Here is a 16,718-nt window from a genome sequence, read left to right on the forward strand (position 1 = left end):
TGGACTGGGGGGCCTGGTAGGCTGCAGTCCACGGGGTTGTGACGAGTTGGATACGACTGAGCGACTTCACTTTCACTTTTCACTTTCCACTTTCACGCACTGGAGAAGGAAATGGCAACCCACTCCAGTATTCTTGCCTGGAGAATCCCAGGGACGGGGGAGCCTGGTGGGCTGCCATCTATGGGGTCACACAGAGTAGGACATGACTGAAGGGACTTAGCAGCAGCAGCAGCAGAGGGAGGAGGGGAGGAGAAGGATGATATGGGACTTTGGGGTTGGCAGATGCAAACTATTACATTTAGAAAGGATGAATGACAAGGTCCTACTGTACAGCACAGCGAATTACAGCCAATCTCCCGGGATAAACCCTAACAGAAAAGAATATATATAAAAAAGAATGTATACATGTGTATAACTGAGTCACTTTCCTGTACAGAACTGATTAGCACTGCATTGTAAATCAACTGTATTTCAATAAAATATATATATGTGTGTATGTGTGTATGCTGCTGCTGCTGCTGCTACTAAGTCTCTTCAGTCATGTCCGACTCTGTGCAACCCCACAGACGGCAGCCCACCAGGCTCCCCCATCCCTGGGATTCTCCAGCCAAGAACACTGGAGTGGGTTGCACTTCCTTCTCCAATGCATGAAAGTGAAAAGTGAAAGTGAAGTCGCTCAGTCGTATCCGACTCTTAGTGACCCCGTGGACTGCAGCCCACCAGGCTCCTCCATCCATGGGATTCTCCAGGCAACAGTACTGGAGTGGGGTGCCATTGCCTTCTCCGGTATGTGTGTGTGTGTGTGTGTATATATATATATATATATATAACTATATGGGCTTCCTTCATAGCTTAGTTGGTAAAGAATCCGCCTGCAATGTAGGAGACCTGGGTTCAATTCCTGGGTCAGGAAGATGCTGTGGAGAAGAAAACGGCAACCCACTGCAGTATTCTTGCCTGGAGAATCCCATGGACAGAGGAGCCTGGCAGGCTACAGTCCATGGGGTCACAAGAGTTGGACACGACTAAACCACCACCACCACCACCGTGTGTATGTGTGTGTATATATATATATATATATAAAAATATATATATAATACTATCAGATTTCTAAGGATGGGTATGTCTGTAGATAAAAACAAAAATGTACATTTATATATAAATGTATTTTAAAAGGTCTGAAAATCGTACAGCACAGAGAATATGGACAATATTTATAATGACTTTAAGTGGAGTATAATCTACAAAAATACTGACTCACATGTTGTACACCTGAAATACAATATTGTAAATAAACAATACTTGAATAAAATGTTTAAAATTTTTAAAAAATTTAAAGGTCTGAAAAATTATTTACACTAAGTTGAACAACGACTGTCTCTGGGAATAGAACAGGAATAAGAGGTTGAACAAGGTGAATTCAGCTTCATCTACATTGTTTGCATTTTTTTACCATGAGAATGTCTTCAGGCATTGCAGGTGTAGGTCATTGTTAATAAACCAAGATCACTGGATTAGATGATCTTAAGGTCCTGACAGCTCTAACATTCTCTAGTTGCAAAGATCCTAAAACTCAGTTGAGTGGACTAATTACTCTTACATAAAACAGAGGCCTAGCGGTTTTCATAAAGAGGAAAACATAGTCCCGGAAAGAGAACAAAATGACTTTGGTTCCTCAAAGCGTGCAAGTACAAAGTAAAAATAAATAAATACAAATATAATGATAATAAAAAAAAACTTCCTGCTGTGTGGGTAATGTGTTTGTACAAGCGATGTTATCAGCTACTGCTGCTAGGTTTTTTGTTTTTGTTTTTTTAGTATTTACTGACTGTGCCAGATCTTAGTTGTGGCGCTCAGAATCTTTGCCTTACCCATATTCACATAGGTTTTTCTCTATCTTTATTTTTAAATTTTATTTTACTGAAGTATAAATGAAACTGTAAATAAGCTGACTTATAATTTGCATTAATTTCTGCTATACAGTTAAGTGATTTCGTTATACACACATACATTCTTTTTCATATTCTTTTCCATTGTGACTTAGTACAGGATATTGAATAGAGTTCCCTGTGTGAAGCTTTGTTCTTGAAACAACTGCTACATTCACTAAGTGTTAGTCCATCAGTCATGTCCGACTATATGCGGCCTCATGGACTGTAGCCCACCAGGCTCCTCTGTCCATGGGATTCTCTAGGCAAGAATACTAGAGTGGGTAGCCATTTTCTTCTCCAGTGGATCTTCTTGACCCGGGGTTGAACCCAGGTCTCCTATACTATAAAGCAGATTCTTTACCGTCTGAGCCATCAGAGGGAGCATTAAAAGAATGTTATAAAATGTTTTTTTCCCCATCATCACTTCTGTAGACTTTAAGCATATAGGCCTTAAGTCAGCCTTACTTGCCTCTCCTGACTAATAGTAAAAAAAAAAAAAAACTTAAACCACAGCCAAGGGCAAATAAAAGAAGCAGGAAGAAGTGGGGATGCACAGTCACACTCCATGATGGGAAGAGGCCTCTGTGCTGTGTGGCTTGCCCCACTCTGGGCCACACGCATTTAGAGGTTTCGTGCAATTTCCATGGAACCCAGCATTGACTATAACAGCAAAGACTTGGAAACTGCCTCCGGGTCCTACAAGAGAAAATGCTTAAAGAAACAATGGGTTGCCATGGGGCCACTAAAAAAATAATGGACTAGATCCACACTTCCTGATGTGGAAAAACATGCATCATCTCTTGTTTGCTGAGGAAAAACTGTTATTAGGAAGCATACATGGCATAATCCCGTTATTGTAAGAAAATGTCCCTGTTTATTTAGTTGTGTCTGTATACTGAAATACACACTAAGACCTTAATAGCAACTGTACTTTCATTGTTTTCTGTAAGGAACATTCATTACTTTTATAAGTAACCAAACAAATAAGTATAAAAGAAACCAAGTTAAAAGTCCTCAAGGAGTCTTGGTTGAAAACAGTAGCTTTAGTTCATCTCCCCTGACCAGTGGGATTCAGAGAGGACAGGATGAGAAGGGTGGGAAAATAACCAGCAAAGTCGTAACACGCCCTATGATTACGAAATGCCCTGTGCTCCTGGAAATCTTTCCTTAGACAGGCATCCTGGCCGGCACCTCCTGACAACCTTGCCAAGGACGGACAGATCGGGTTAGTTAGTTTTCTGATCCACTGATGAGGTACCCAAGGCTCAGAGAAGATGGAAGAAACTCACCTATGGACCTGCAGCAACCACGAAATGGCAAACCCAGGACTCAAATCCAAGCCTGTCAGGCCGCGGTTGCAAGAAGGTGGACTAAACATAGAGTTATCATATGCCAGCCACTCCATTCCCAAGTACCTACTCGACAGAAATGGAAACATGCCCACACGAAGACTTGTATAGCATTAGTCATAAGAGTCAAAAGGGAGAAACAACCAAAACGTCCATCAGCTGACAAATGGATAAACAAAACTGGTGTATCTATCATCAAAAAAAGGAATGCAGTACACACTTCAACATTGATGAGCCTTGAAAACACTATGCTGGAGCTTCCCTGGTGGCCCAGTGGTTAAGCCTCCGTGCTTCCAAAGCAGTGTGAGTTCAATCCCTGGTCTGGGGACAAAGATCCCACGTGCCATGCAGTACAGCCAATAAATTAATTAATTAACAGATTTTAAAAAACACACAACCATAAAACTATGCTAAGTGAAAGAAGCCAGACACAAAAGGCCACATATCACATAATTCTATTTACATGAACTATCCGAAGAGGCAAGTCTACGGAGACTGAAAATACACACTAGTGGATACTGGGGTCTGTGTGGAATAAGACGTATGGGGTTTCTTTTAGGGTAATGAAAATGAGCTAAAATTGGTTGTGGTGATGTGGATGCATAATTTTATAAATACACTAAAAGCTACTGAATTGAACATTTTAAAATGGTAAATTGCATGGTATGTGAACTGTATTTCAGTAAACCTTCTAAAAAATTACAAAATAAAGTTAAAGAAGGGGGACTCCCACTAATGAATATCTAGCATATTTCCATAAAGGGTCATGTGCTTCGGAAAGATGAGTCCCTCCTGCCAGTTTCGACTCTCCTCAGCCTCTTCCCGTCTTCCAGACGCCAGGTAACCGATTGCCAGAAGCAATCTCTTTTTGCTTCCACCACCCAGCAGGCCCTTGTTTTGCTGGAAGTCCCAATCTTTGTGGACCCAGGACACACCTAAGTTTCCCCTTCCAATTCTGTATTCCCAGAGCAGTGGGCGGAGCACCTAAATGGTCACAAGCTCTTTGTATGCACAGAGCTTCCTGCAGTCAGCGGCCAAAAGCTGCCAGGCGAGGGCCTTCCAGGGCTCAGGTGAGCAGGGACATCTCTCTTCCCAGTGAGTCATCGGACGTTCATCTACCTCCTTCTGGGGTGATCAGTGTACTTTGACCAAGCTGCCAGAGCCACCCTGGGTGGGTTGAAAGTATCAGTTTAATCAGAAGGGCGTGGGAAGCAGGCGCGCCCATTATCATGGGAACACCAATGCCAGTGCAACCTCTTTGAAGGGCAATGGCCAACACTCAGCCAAGTTCAAACCCACGAAGCATTTTCTCCAGCCATTCCACCTCTGGGGATTTACCCGGCAGGTGCACCCTGTGTAGGCACCAGGACACACACACACACATAAGAGACACAAATAAGAGATGCTTATGGAAGCACTGTTTGTGGTAGCAAAAGCTTAGAAATGACCTTCACACCTACCCACGAGGGACTGGCTAAATATATGACAGTGCTTGCAGATAATGTCAAGATATTCAGCCATTAGAAAACTAAAACAAAATAAGCAAGACAACATACTGCCCTCAGGAAGGGCACCAAGCAACTAAGATCTGAGAACCTCGGGTTTACTATATGTCAAAACATCAATCATAGGACTGCTGCACAGATTCAATGAGTTGATATGAGTAACCGCATACAGAGCAGGCCTGCTCGACCCACAGAGCCGGTTATGTAAGTTCTAGCTGATGTCAGCTCATATGTGCCAACATGGGAAGATGGCACAGGAGTGCAAAACAGGTAAAATAACATTTCTGCGAAAAAGACAAGGAAGAGATTCACATACGTACATATGCTTATATTCACAAGAGCATTTCTGGAAGGACATTCCCCAGGGAGACAGGGTCAGACGTGGGAGGATTGCTTTTCACTGTTTATCATTGGTCCAAGTTGAATTATTTCTACAGAGTAGGTATATTATTTACATGTTATAAAATATATGTATTTCAAAGTTTTCTCAGATATACACATAGGAGATTTATTATAACACTGTAATAGAAAAAAAGGGGAACAACCCAACTGTCCCCTAAGAGGAAGGGCTTCCCTGGTGGCTCAGACTGCAATGCAGAAGACCTGGGTTTGATCCCTGGGTTGGGAAGATCCCTTGGAAGAGGGAATAGCTACCCACTCAAGTGTTCAGGCCTGGAGAATTCCATGGACAGAGGAGTCTGGCAGTCCATGGGGTTGCAAAGAGTCGGACATGACTGAGTGACAGGCTGGCTAAATAAACCCCTGTACATCAAGTGATGGAATCCAATTTAATTCACTAAAAAAAAAACAAAACAGGGGGATGTCTATGTTTTGCTAGGAATAGTCTCCAAGATATTCTCAGACCAGGAGAACAATTCTTTTAAATACAAATTTCTACTTCATTAAAAAACTGAAAACATAGTATATGCTACATAGGTTAATGCTAGAAAATGCAGAGATTGTGAAACAGAAGCAGAAAAGGAAAATCCCATCCAAAGACAATCTCTGTTGGCATCTTGAGGTACTTTCTTTTTTTTTTTTCTCTTCTACAAACTTTATTAGAGTAATTGAAGGGAAGTTAGAAAAAAACTCCAAGTCTCTTCCAAACAAAAATGTCACATAGAAATGATTTTGAATTATTGGTAAAATATTTGGAATATATTTTAGAGCAAATGTTTTATATTATATGAGTAAATCTGATTAGTAAAAGAGGGTCATTCAGAGTTATGAAAAAAAATTGAATGAGAACTATGAATAACAAACATAAACATTCAACAAAACAAGATTACAAAAACAAGTCTATATGCAAGTACATGTGAGAGCACATATATTACCATATGCATGTATACATAAGCATACACCTATGCATGTGAAAAACAGCATATATACACATACTGTGAGCAAAAACTGGAAGAAAAAATATATTCAGGTAAAAGTACTTATATAATATTGTACGCAGAGACTTGATGTACCTTCTTTTAGGGTTTTGCTCTGTGTGTGTGTTTATAGAGGTATAATCATACTCTATACCCTGTTCTTTAAAATTAACTCCAGAATGGAAGCACTTTCCCATGTTATGATAGCATCTTCTATAAACATCCTTTTGTTGGCTGTTGGATATTCTACCCAAGGCAGGGCCCCCTGAGCGAGTCTGCTACCATCCCCCTGGGGATTCAGGCAATATTCCCTGGCCTTGACAGCAACAGACTCAACAGTTCACAATACATGCCTGGTACCTGCCAGGGTGGTGCCACCTTGGAGGAATGCCAGGCAGTCATTTTGATTCAATAACCCAAGTTGCCATGTCGACAGTAAATGAAAAACCACGTTCGGTTTGTTGAGTGCCAGGGAGAGTGAGGTTTGGAAAACTGAGCTGCTACCTCCCTCTGAAGTCATCACTGGCAACAAGAACCCCATAGAGCCTGCCTTCTATCACCTAGGAGAGTGGGCAACCAAGAGCTACATCTTGTCCTTAAATGGCCCTTCCGCTGAGTACAGGGATGGGAAGTGCAACGGGACACAGGCCCTCGCCTTGCAGTCAGGGGCTGACTCATAAACAGAACAACATTCAAGAATGACAGATGTACAGAAAGGTCTGCTATGAGCCTCAGAGAATGTGGAGGAGATAGCCAGGGTAGGATGCCACGGGAGCCGGACCAGGAGCCCGGTCATTTTAAAAGACCCATGTGTCAGCTGAAAGAGGTTTCAGGCAGAGGCGAGAAAAGCAATGCTTATTGTAGGAGCAGGGAACGGTGCAGGGTCCCTGGAGGTCATGAGCTCCCATCCTCAGTGAGGATTTCGACTTGCACAATCTCAATTTTGTGCTCACTCAGTTGTGTCCAACTCTTTTGTGACCTTGTGGACTGTGGCCCGCCAGGGTCCTCTGTCCATGGGATTTTTCAGGCAAGAATACTGGAGCGGGTTGCCATTTCCTCCTCCAGAGGATTTTCCTGACCCTGCCAGGGATCAAACCTGAGTCTCCTGCATTGCGGGCCAATTTTTTTTTTACTGCTGAACCATCCGGGAAGCCCATGAGTTTTAAGGACAGCCAATTACTGATGTTTCTTTCGGGGAGGAGTGGTTACCTGGTTGTGTTGCTCTCTTTATTTTTCTTCTTCTAAAACTTCCTTTTGGGTACACAAGTAATACATACATGTAGTTTTATAAGTTGCAAATGTTTTAAAATGTATACAATGTAGGGACTTCCCCAGTGGTCCAGTGGTTAAGAAACAGGTTTGATTCTTGGTCGGGAAAGATGCCACGTGCCATGGAGCAACTAAGCCCACGCACCATAACTACTGAGCCTGTGCTCTAGACCCCAGGAGCCGCAACTGCGGAAGGCCACACGCCCTAGAGCCTGTGCTGTGCAACAAGAGAAGCCACCGCAAGAAGCCGCTCCACCGCAACTAGAGTAGCTCCTGCTGATTGTAACTAGAGAAAGCCTGTGTGTAGCAAGGAAGACCCAGTGCAGCTAAAAACAAATTAAAAATTTTAAGTAGCATCTGTTTAAAAGATATAGATACAAAATATTTATATGCAATGTATTATAATAACCACAGTCCCCCTCAAGATCACTCTCTCCCCCAGAGAGAATCACCACTGATTCTCTGTTGGATATAAATTCCCTCTTCTCATTAGTAATTTTTAAATTTGTTTACAACATAAGTGTTTGCTAAGAAAATACTGATATATGTGTATCTATGTTTTCTGATACAATAGGAATCATATTATATATTTCAACTTGCTTTCTTACTTCTCAGCACATAAAAATAAAAATAGCTAACATTTTGTTCTTATTATGGACCATCACTATCCCAAGAGCTTTTCATGGATTTTGGTTTCACCCCACAAAAAAATATATCTTGTGTATATCTTGGCACTGTTTCAAATCAATTCACATAGAAACGTCTTTGGTTTAATGTAAATAAAGCATTCTGCTAGGACCATGGTCTATAATTAAACAGGCCCCTCCTCAATGGAATATTTTAGTGGTTTCCATTCTTTGTTTATTACAAACAATATTGCAAAACACATCTTTGAATATGTAAACCTCAACACTTGCACAAATGTTTCATTGCTTGTTCTCAGCTGAGGGTGGTATTCTCTCATGTGGCCTTAGCAAATGTACGGTGGGGCACATTCTGGGTCGTCATAATAAATAGGGAGGAATATAATATAACGAGTAGGCAGGAATCTGATGTTTAGTGAGCTGGTATGAGACATGCTGAAAGTCCTACAATATAAGGGACAGTCCCACCAAATAAACAATTGTCCCCACCTGAAACTAATAGTCTCTGTTTACTATAACTCTGACATAGAAATACTTTTTACTTTAATAATGATTGTCAAATGGCCCACAGAGATTTCTGTTTTATGTAAATACCATCTATCTGTCCTCTGATGAGACAGCACCCACAGTAAAGTGAGTTTAGCACTCATCCATCTCTTCACTGATTCCAAATGAAGCACCTACTAAGGGCACAGCACTAGGGATGAGTGATGAGCAGGCCACAGGATCCTGCCCTCATGAAGCTTCCTTCCTAAGCCAGACCTATAGACAAATAGGTCTGGATTTGCTGGATCACTCACCTGTGTTTCCTTTAAAGGATTCACCAGACTGCATTTTGGGGTCACACTGTCTGAGACCCTCCAGCTCTTGGGCCCACAGGCAGCTACTGAGGGCAGAGCCCTTCTGAGGGGTCTGCCCCACTAGGAGGCCACCAGGATCCTGCTTCTCTGGAAGCAGCCCCCTGTTTTGCGATCCCCACCCTGTGCCCTGGGCCAGAGGTGAATGGACCAGAGACAGTGGACGCCTGACTCAGGCCGGACCGAACAGGTTTTCTCCTCTTGCAGCTGGGATGGAAGAGGGTCAAATCCATCTTTACATGTGGCTCTGTCTGTAATAAAGGGACCCTTGGGGATCCATTTTCCCACCATGTAGACTGAGGGGCAGAGAAGAATCAAGAATAGACAAGGAGATGGAGGAAGGAGCCAGAGAGGCAGTCCTGTGGCCTTCCAGGCTCCTGGATCTGTTCTCAGAGACCAGACATCACTTCTGCCCCTCGGTCTCAAGAAACACTTCTTGACTGTTAGAACAGATTTCCTCTTTTCCCCCTTGAGCTAGCATGAGCTGGTTTCTGCTTCACAAGCCCTGACGCCTCTAGGCCCCTCTGGCACCTGGATTCCCTTGCACAGGGTACAGGAGCTGCAGGGATGAGGGTTTCCGTGTGCCTCCCTGACTCACGCGAACAGACCAGGGGCCAAGCTGCTCTCCTGTCTTCCCACGCAGCCCTCTGCGGGTGGAGTGTGTGTTTCAGAAGCTGCCTTAGGACAAGAAGGCAGGGCAAGCCGCAACCTGACCCTTCAGGGGCCCCCCCAACCTCAGAGGGGACCCACAGGCCTATTTCTGGAGCTGACTGCTCCTGAGAGACTTAAGCTAGAACTCTGGCCTGAAAGGAAAAAGTATCCAACTGTCTGAGAACTAAGACCATTAATTTTCTAAAAACAGATTAATTCTGCAATTAGAGAAGAGTGACTCCAATTTCAAATCCCAAAGTGGTAACAGGCCTTCTGCTCACAGTACAAACTGATACTTATTGTTTGCGAGGATTAAAAAAGGATAACAGTATTGTATTTTTAACTTTTTCACCACCAGTTACTATACAAAAGTCCAACAATGTTTGCCTTTCTCCTTCATCTCTATAACCAGCTTTGCCAGGGTATGAACACAAATTCCTAATAAAATAAGCACCCTATTCCTCAATCCAACCTATGGATCCAATCCATCCTCTGCTTAGGATGTCCAACCCTAAGCAGAGGCTCTTTTGACCACAACCAACATAAAAAACTACATTTTACCCCCTATCTCTGGACCCACATACACACACACACGGAGGAAATAAAAATACTTAACATCCCTTATGTCACGAGAACCTGGTTATCAACAACCAGTTTGGTCACTGCATATGTGTGTGTAAAGGCATGTGTACATGTCCCTAAAATATTATCACGACTGTCAGAGCTGATATTTTTTTCCCTCCTTCTTCCCTCTCCAATATTTTCTACTCTGTTCTATTCTGGGTCTTAAAAAAACTGGCCAAGGTTCCCACAACCCACACTAGTGGGCCCAATGCAGATATTGGTAAAACACTGTTTGCTGGAAAGGAATGAAACTCGTATTGAAACAATGATTCAAGGATTGAAACAAACAAAAAACTTGTATTGAAATCTTCCCACTTAATAGACACTGCCTCAGATCTAGAATTTAGAGCATTGGCAAGAGTCTGGAAACGACCTCAGCCAGCGACCTCAACTCCCCAGGGTGGCACCAGTGACCACTCACCTTGAAATGGAAGGAGCCGGCTGGGGACCCACTGGAGCCGTAGCGCTCGCTTTTTGCTAGGTTGCTGTGGCAGTTATTAACCTTGAAGTTGACATTCTGGTGTGCCCCGGGGTCATCGGTGATGGAGCAGATGAAGTAACCCTCCTCATCATCGTCGCTGTCTGTGTCTGAATCACCAGCCCGGGAGGCTGGGCCGCCATCCACGCCTTCCAGGCGGAAGATGAGGTCTTCCTCGGCCATGGTCCTGGGGTGCCCGTCTTACCCGAGGGCCGGGCGGCACAGCCAGAGTTACGGGGCAGATGCAGAGGAGAGAGTCCTGTGAGAGAGGCAAGAGAAAGGGGGGTGCTGGGGCCCAGGGGCTGAGAGGCGGCTGGGCACCTCACCCCAAATACCACTGGCACAAAAGGAGCCGTCACCCTCAGACAGAAAAGGACAGCTAGCAGGGGAGACACTTGGCAGGCAGCAGCGAGGAACATGTTAAAGGTACACACACCCCTCCACCCAGTAATTCTACTCTGAAGCGCTCAGAGCTTCAAACAGAAAATAAATGCTTCTTAAGTCACAAGGCTGATCTTTTCAGAACATAAATTACATCAAACCATTTTTCTGCCTAACACCCTGCGGCAGCTTCTCTTCACATTCTTAACAAAACCCAAATGCCTTTTAAGGCTACAACGCCTGTGTTAGGCTGGCCCCTGTCCACTTCCCCTCTGGCCTTGACGGCTCTCCCAGCCCACGGGCTTTTTCTTTGTGTTCTGTGAGTACTGGGCACCCATTCCCACTTCAGGGCCTGGGTACTTGCTGTCCCCTGTGCCTGGAAAACCTTCCCAATCTCCCCACAGTGGGTCTTTCTCATCATTTGGATCTCAGTTCAAAAGTCACCTTTCCAGAGAAATCTTCTCTGATTTAACTCAAAGAATCCCTCTCAAACGCACATCCAGTCACTCCTTAGCACGTCACCCTGTTCTGTTTTCTTCACAGAGATTTCCCCAAGCTGAAATCCTCTCATTTACTTCTTTATCATCTGTAGCCCTGGTGCCTTAAATAGTGCCTGGCAGAGAGCAGGCCCTCAGCACATGTCCCCGGAATGGATGAGTGGTCTGAAAAAGTGTTCTCTGTAGCATAATCAGTAACAGCAAAAAGAGGGAAGAGCCCACAGTGACCATCAATGGAGGCCTGTTACATAAACTACAGTTTTTCTACACCATGGAATACTATGTGACTGATACCAAGAAAAAGGAATCTAGATATACAAAGACGTCCAAAGACTGTCAAGAAAGAGTTTAGCAACACTGTAGGATACAAAAATCAACAGTATTTCTAGGCACTAGCAATAAAAACTCAAAAATGAAATTAAGAAAACAACTTCACCTATAATAGCATCAGAAAGAATAAAAAGCTTGGCTAGGGAATTCCCTGGCAGTCCAGTGGTTAGGACCCCATGCTTCCATGGCAGGAGGTACGGTTTGTTTTGATCAAGATTCCAGAAGGCACTCAGCCAAAAAATTAAACCAAAAATCCTGACAAACAGAAGTGCAGGACTTGAACAGTGAAAAACAAAACACGTCAGAAGAAATGAAAAAACAAAAGACTGAAGTAAGTGTAAAGATACCCTGTGTTCACAGATCAGAAAATATAACATAGCTAAGTTTCAAATACTCCCCAAACTGATCTACAAATTCAACCCAATCACTATCAAAATTCCAGTGCCTTTGTTGAATAATTTAACGGACTGGTCTTAAAGTTCATACGGAAATTCATGGGGCCCAGAATAATCAAAAGAATCTTATAGAAGTTGCAAGAATCATACTTTCTGAATTCAAAGCTAAAGCTAAAGTAATTAAGACAGTTAGTAGTGGCAAGACGACAGACACAGAGATCAACGGAATAGAATTTAGAATCCAGAAATGAACATTCACAGCCAATTGATTTTTGAAAGGGGTGCTAAGACAATTCAATGGGGAAAGAATTATCTATCCATTAGGACTTTTTTCATTTTTGCTACACCATGTGGCATGTGGGATCTTAGTTTCCCAATCAGCAGTAGAACCCAAATCCCCTACATTGTAAGCAGAGAGTCTTGACAACCAGACCATCAGGGAAGTCCCAAGAATAATCTTTTCAACAAATGGTGACAGACCAAGTGAACAGACACATGCAAAAGGATGAAGCTGAACTCCTTCCTTACATTATACAGATTAACTCAAAATGGATCAAAGGCTTAAATACAAAAGCCGAAACTCTGGGAAGAAAACACAGGAGAAAATCTTTGCAAAGCTGAGTTAGGCAAAGCCTTAGGATACTAAAATTACAAGCAACAAAAGAATAGATACATTGGACATCATCAAAATTAAAAACGTTTGTGCTTCAAAGGACAGCACCAAGAAAGCGGAGGGACAACTCACATATTAGAAAAAAAATTTTTGGAAATCATATGTCTGATATGGGACTATGACTCATACTATTGTTGTTGAGTTGCTAAGCCCTGTCCAACTCCTTTGCAACTCCACAGACTGTAGCCTGCCAGGCTCCTTTGCCCATGGAATTTTCCAGACAAGAATACTGGAGAAGGTTGCCATTTCCTTCTCTAGGGGAGCTTCCCGACTCAGGTATCAAACTCGTGTCTCCTGCAATGCAGACGGATTCTTTACCACTGAGCCACCTGGGAAGCACCAGGACTCATACTACTTAACAATAAAAAGAAAAATAACCCAAATAAAAATGGGCAAAAGATTTGAATGCACATTTCTCTAAAGAAAATACACAAGGCCAATAAACACATGAAAAGATGCTCAACATCATTAGCCATTAGGGAAATACAAATAAAAGTCACACGCAGTAGGACAGTCCAGTGGTTAGGCCTCCACACTTCCACTGGAGGGGGCAAGGGATCAATTGTTGGTCAAGGAACTGAGATCTCACAAACTGTAGGGTGCAGTCATAAAAAAATTTTTTTTTAATGGAAAGTGACAAGTTTTGGTGAGGATGTAGAGAAACTGGAAACCCTCATACACTGTTAATGGGAATGTAAAATGTTGCAGTCACTTTAGAAAACAGTCTGGCAATTTCTCAAAAAGTTAAAACACAGAATTACCACTTGCTCCAGCAATTATGTCTGTGTGCTAAGTTGCTCATGCTTGTGTACGACTCTTTGCAACCTTATGGATCACAGCTGGCCAGGCTCCTCTGTCCATGGGGTTTTCTAGGCAAGAATACTGGAGTGGGTTGCCATCCCCTGCTCCAGGGGATCTTCCTGAGCCAGGGATCAAACTCATGTCTCCTGCATCAGCAGGAAGGTTCTTTACCACGAGCACCACCTGGGAAGCCCTCCAGCAACTATACTCCAAGGTATAATATACACAAGAGAAATGAAAACAGGTCCACAACAAAAACTTGTGACATGTGTTTCACAGCAGTATTATACAAAATAGCCAAAAGGGAAAACAACCGAAATATCCATTAACTGATGAACAGATAAATAAAATGTGGTCTATCTATACAACAGAACCCTATTCGGCCAGGAAAAGGAATGAAGCACTGATGATACTAAGTGAAAGAAGACAGTTCAAAAAAAGACGATAAACTGAATGATTCCATTTACAGAAAAATTCCAGAAAAGGCAAATCTATAAGAAAGTATATGAGTGGTTGCCCAAGGATAGGAGAGGGGAGAGTTGGGAGGAAATGAGGAACAATCTCAAAAGGGTTTCTTTTGAATTGATGGAAATGTTCTAAATTGATTGTGTTGGTTGCATTACTCTAAATAGATTTAAAACCACTGAACTGTATACTGTAAATAGGTGGGCTGGAAGGTTTGTGAATTATATTTCAATAAAACTAAAAGTTAAAAAAGAAAAAAAAATAAGATAGACAAGAAAAACCATTAAATTTAAAAAGCAAGTTGCAGAAGAGCAGTTACATTCTGGTGACCCTATCTGTGCTAAAAGAAAAGGTACATTTGTAGCTCTGTTAAAACTTCCCTGAAGGGCCCGTAAGAGCATTACCAGCACTGGGATGGGCAGTGGGACTGGGAGCTGGGGGTGGAGGAAAGTTTTCAACATTTTGTACACCTCTATACTGTTTTAACTTTTTATAAAGCTGGCTTGCTGTCAATATAAAATAATAAATAAGTGAAAGACAAAAAAAATTTTTTAGATCAAGTCAGTAATTCCAATTCTTCTTAACAGCTCTTTCCATTAGCAGGCTGGCTTACTGACCTGAGGCTTCAGCACTTTTTCTTTTTTTTTTAAAAAAAAAGATGCTTACTTAAATATATTTTTATTCATTTATTTTTTAGCTCCACTGCACTGCACCTGTGATCTCAGTTCCTTGAGGAGGGGTCAGACCTCTGCCCCCTGCCATGGAAACACAGATTTTTAACCACTGGATCACCAGGGAAGTTCCCTTCAGCACCTTCTTGACAGTCATCAAGAAAGAAATTTATATTCTAACCCAGTGCATACCTACAAAATGTAAGTTAAAATGGCAGGAAACTGTACTTAGCTTTACTCTGTACAATGCACTCTGCTATTTTCTATTCTTCTTGTTTCGCTTTTTTCTTTCTTTTTTACTCTTTATCCTTAACGCACCACCCACACTGATTTCTCAACTCAGTTTGAAAATCGCTGCTCTGGGTGTCAACTGCCGAGTTTGTCTCTGACCCTCTGGGCAAGACAGTCAGTGCCTGGATCCGATGCCAGAGCCACCTGATCCTGCTTGTTACCAAAATCGTCCCCAGGCCCTGTGCCCACTTCTCTCCACCCTCGGCCACTCCCAGCTCCAAGGCCTACTCTGCCCTGGTCAGCCCTTGGCCACGGTCCCTGCTGACCAAGACAGATGGTTGCCTGGGGCTGCACCCAGCCAGGGCACTGGCCTCTGGGGCCGCACCCGCGCCAGGGGAGGGGCCGGAACCACAGCTTCAGCTTCAGACCGCCGGGCAGTGTAGCCCAGCGGTTAAGAGCCCGGGCTCAGAAGCCAGGCTGCCAAGGGTGCAAATTCCAGCTGTGCTGCTGGCGACCCGGGCTACGTTAATTCATCTCACTAACCCCCCCATCCGTGAGGGCAGCTGAGTGGGAAAACAGCCGGACTGAGGTTCCACGGTGGTTCACAGGGGAATTCGGACCATCACCCCAGCCCTCGGCCACGTCCCACCACCGATCTGACCTTTTCCTGGGAAACGAAAGCAGACAAGCAGCTGTGACCCTGGCTGGCACAGTGCCTTGTACTCGGCAGGCACTTGATAATGGATTCCAGAACTGAGTGAGGGGGATCTGCTTTAAAAGGCTGTTCGGTGATCATAAATTTGCTCTTAAGGCAGCTGTGGCAACGCCTGCTAACTGCCCCCTAACAGCTCTTCTCTCCTTCATAATAACAGAACCATGGCTTTTCAGCCACGCATGTGGCCGCTCAAAACAAAGTCTACATTTACCAGATTCCTTTGCAATTAGGGGTGACCATGTCACCAAGTTCTGGCAAAGGGGGTATGAGCAGAAGGGCTGTATGCAACTTTAGGGAAGGGTTTTTAAATTTTATTTTATTCAAGTACAGTTGATTTACAATGTTGTGTTAATTTCTGCTGTACAGTAAACTGATTCAGTTATATATAAAAATTCTTTTTCATATTCTTGTCACAGGATATTGAATATAGTTCCCTGTGCTACACAGTAAGACTTGCCTGGTGGTTGGGGGCGGTTAAGACTCTGCATTCCCAATGCAGAGGGCCTAGATCAGGGAACCAGATCACATATGCCACAACTAAGACCCAGCACAGCCAGATAAATAAATAAATATTTTTTTAAAAAAATTAAGAGAAACTATCACAACACTGTTAATTGGCTATACCCCAACACAAAATAAAAAGTTAAAAATAAATAAATAAAAATTTTAAGAGAGGAAGTATACCTTTCTGCTCTCTCTCCTTCCTGCTGGCTGGAATGCAGGTATGATGTCTGGAGCCCAAGCAACTAAATTTATCCATGAGAAGGAAGCCATGTGCTGAGGATGGCAGAGTCATGAAACAGGGAGAGCCTGGAACAGCATAATCTTACATCATGGGGAGCATAATTATCCTGGACTCACAATCTTCAGAGTTT

At 43.1% G+C, this 16,718-nt stretch overlaps 1 protein-coding gene across 7 annotated transcripts in view; it reads right to left on the minus strand.

Moving 5' to 3' along the window:
- EEF2K (eukaryotic elongation factor 2 kinase) overlaps positions 1-16,718 on the minus strand; it is a 67,941-nt gene that overhangs the window by 39,978 nt on the left and 11,245 nt on the right. For 6 of the 7 annotated variants that reach the window (XM_052636418.1, XM_052636420.1, XM_052636421.1 and 3 more), the window contains one exon: positions 10,628-10,943. In XM_052636418.1, the coding sequence (XP_052492378.1) occupies positions 10,628-10,867 (240 nt within the window). In that variant the 5' untranslated portion in view covers positions 10,868-10,943. Of the gene's footprint in view, positions 1-10,627; positions 10,944-16,527; positions 16,652-16,718 lie in introns of those variants that run through there. The other variant, XM_052636422.1, reaches the window with a different exon arrangement.

This window comes from Budorcas taxicolor, chromosome 2, assembly GCF_023091745.1.
Source record: "Budorcas taxicolor isolate Tak-1 chromosome 2, Takin1.1, whole genome shotgun sequence".
Lineage (NCBI taxonomy): Eukaryota > Metazoa > Chordata > Mammalia > Artiodactyla > Bovidae > Budorcas > Budorcas taxicolor.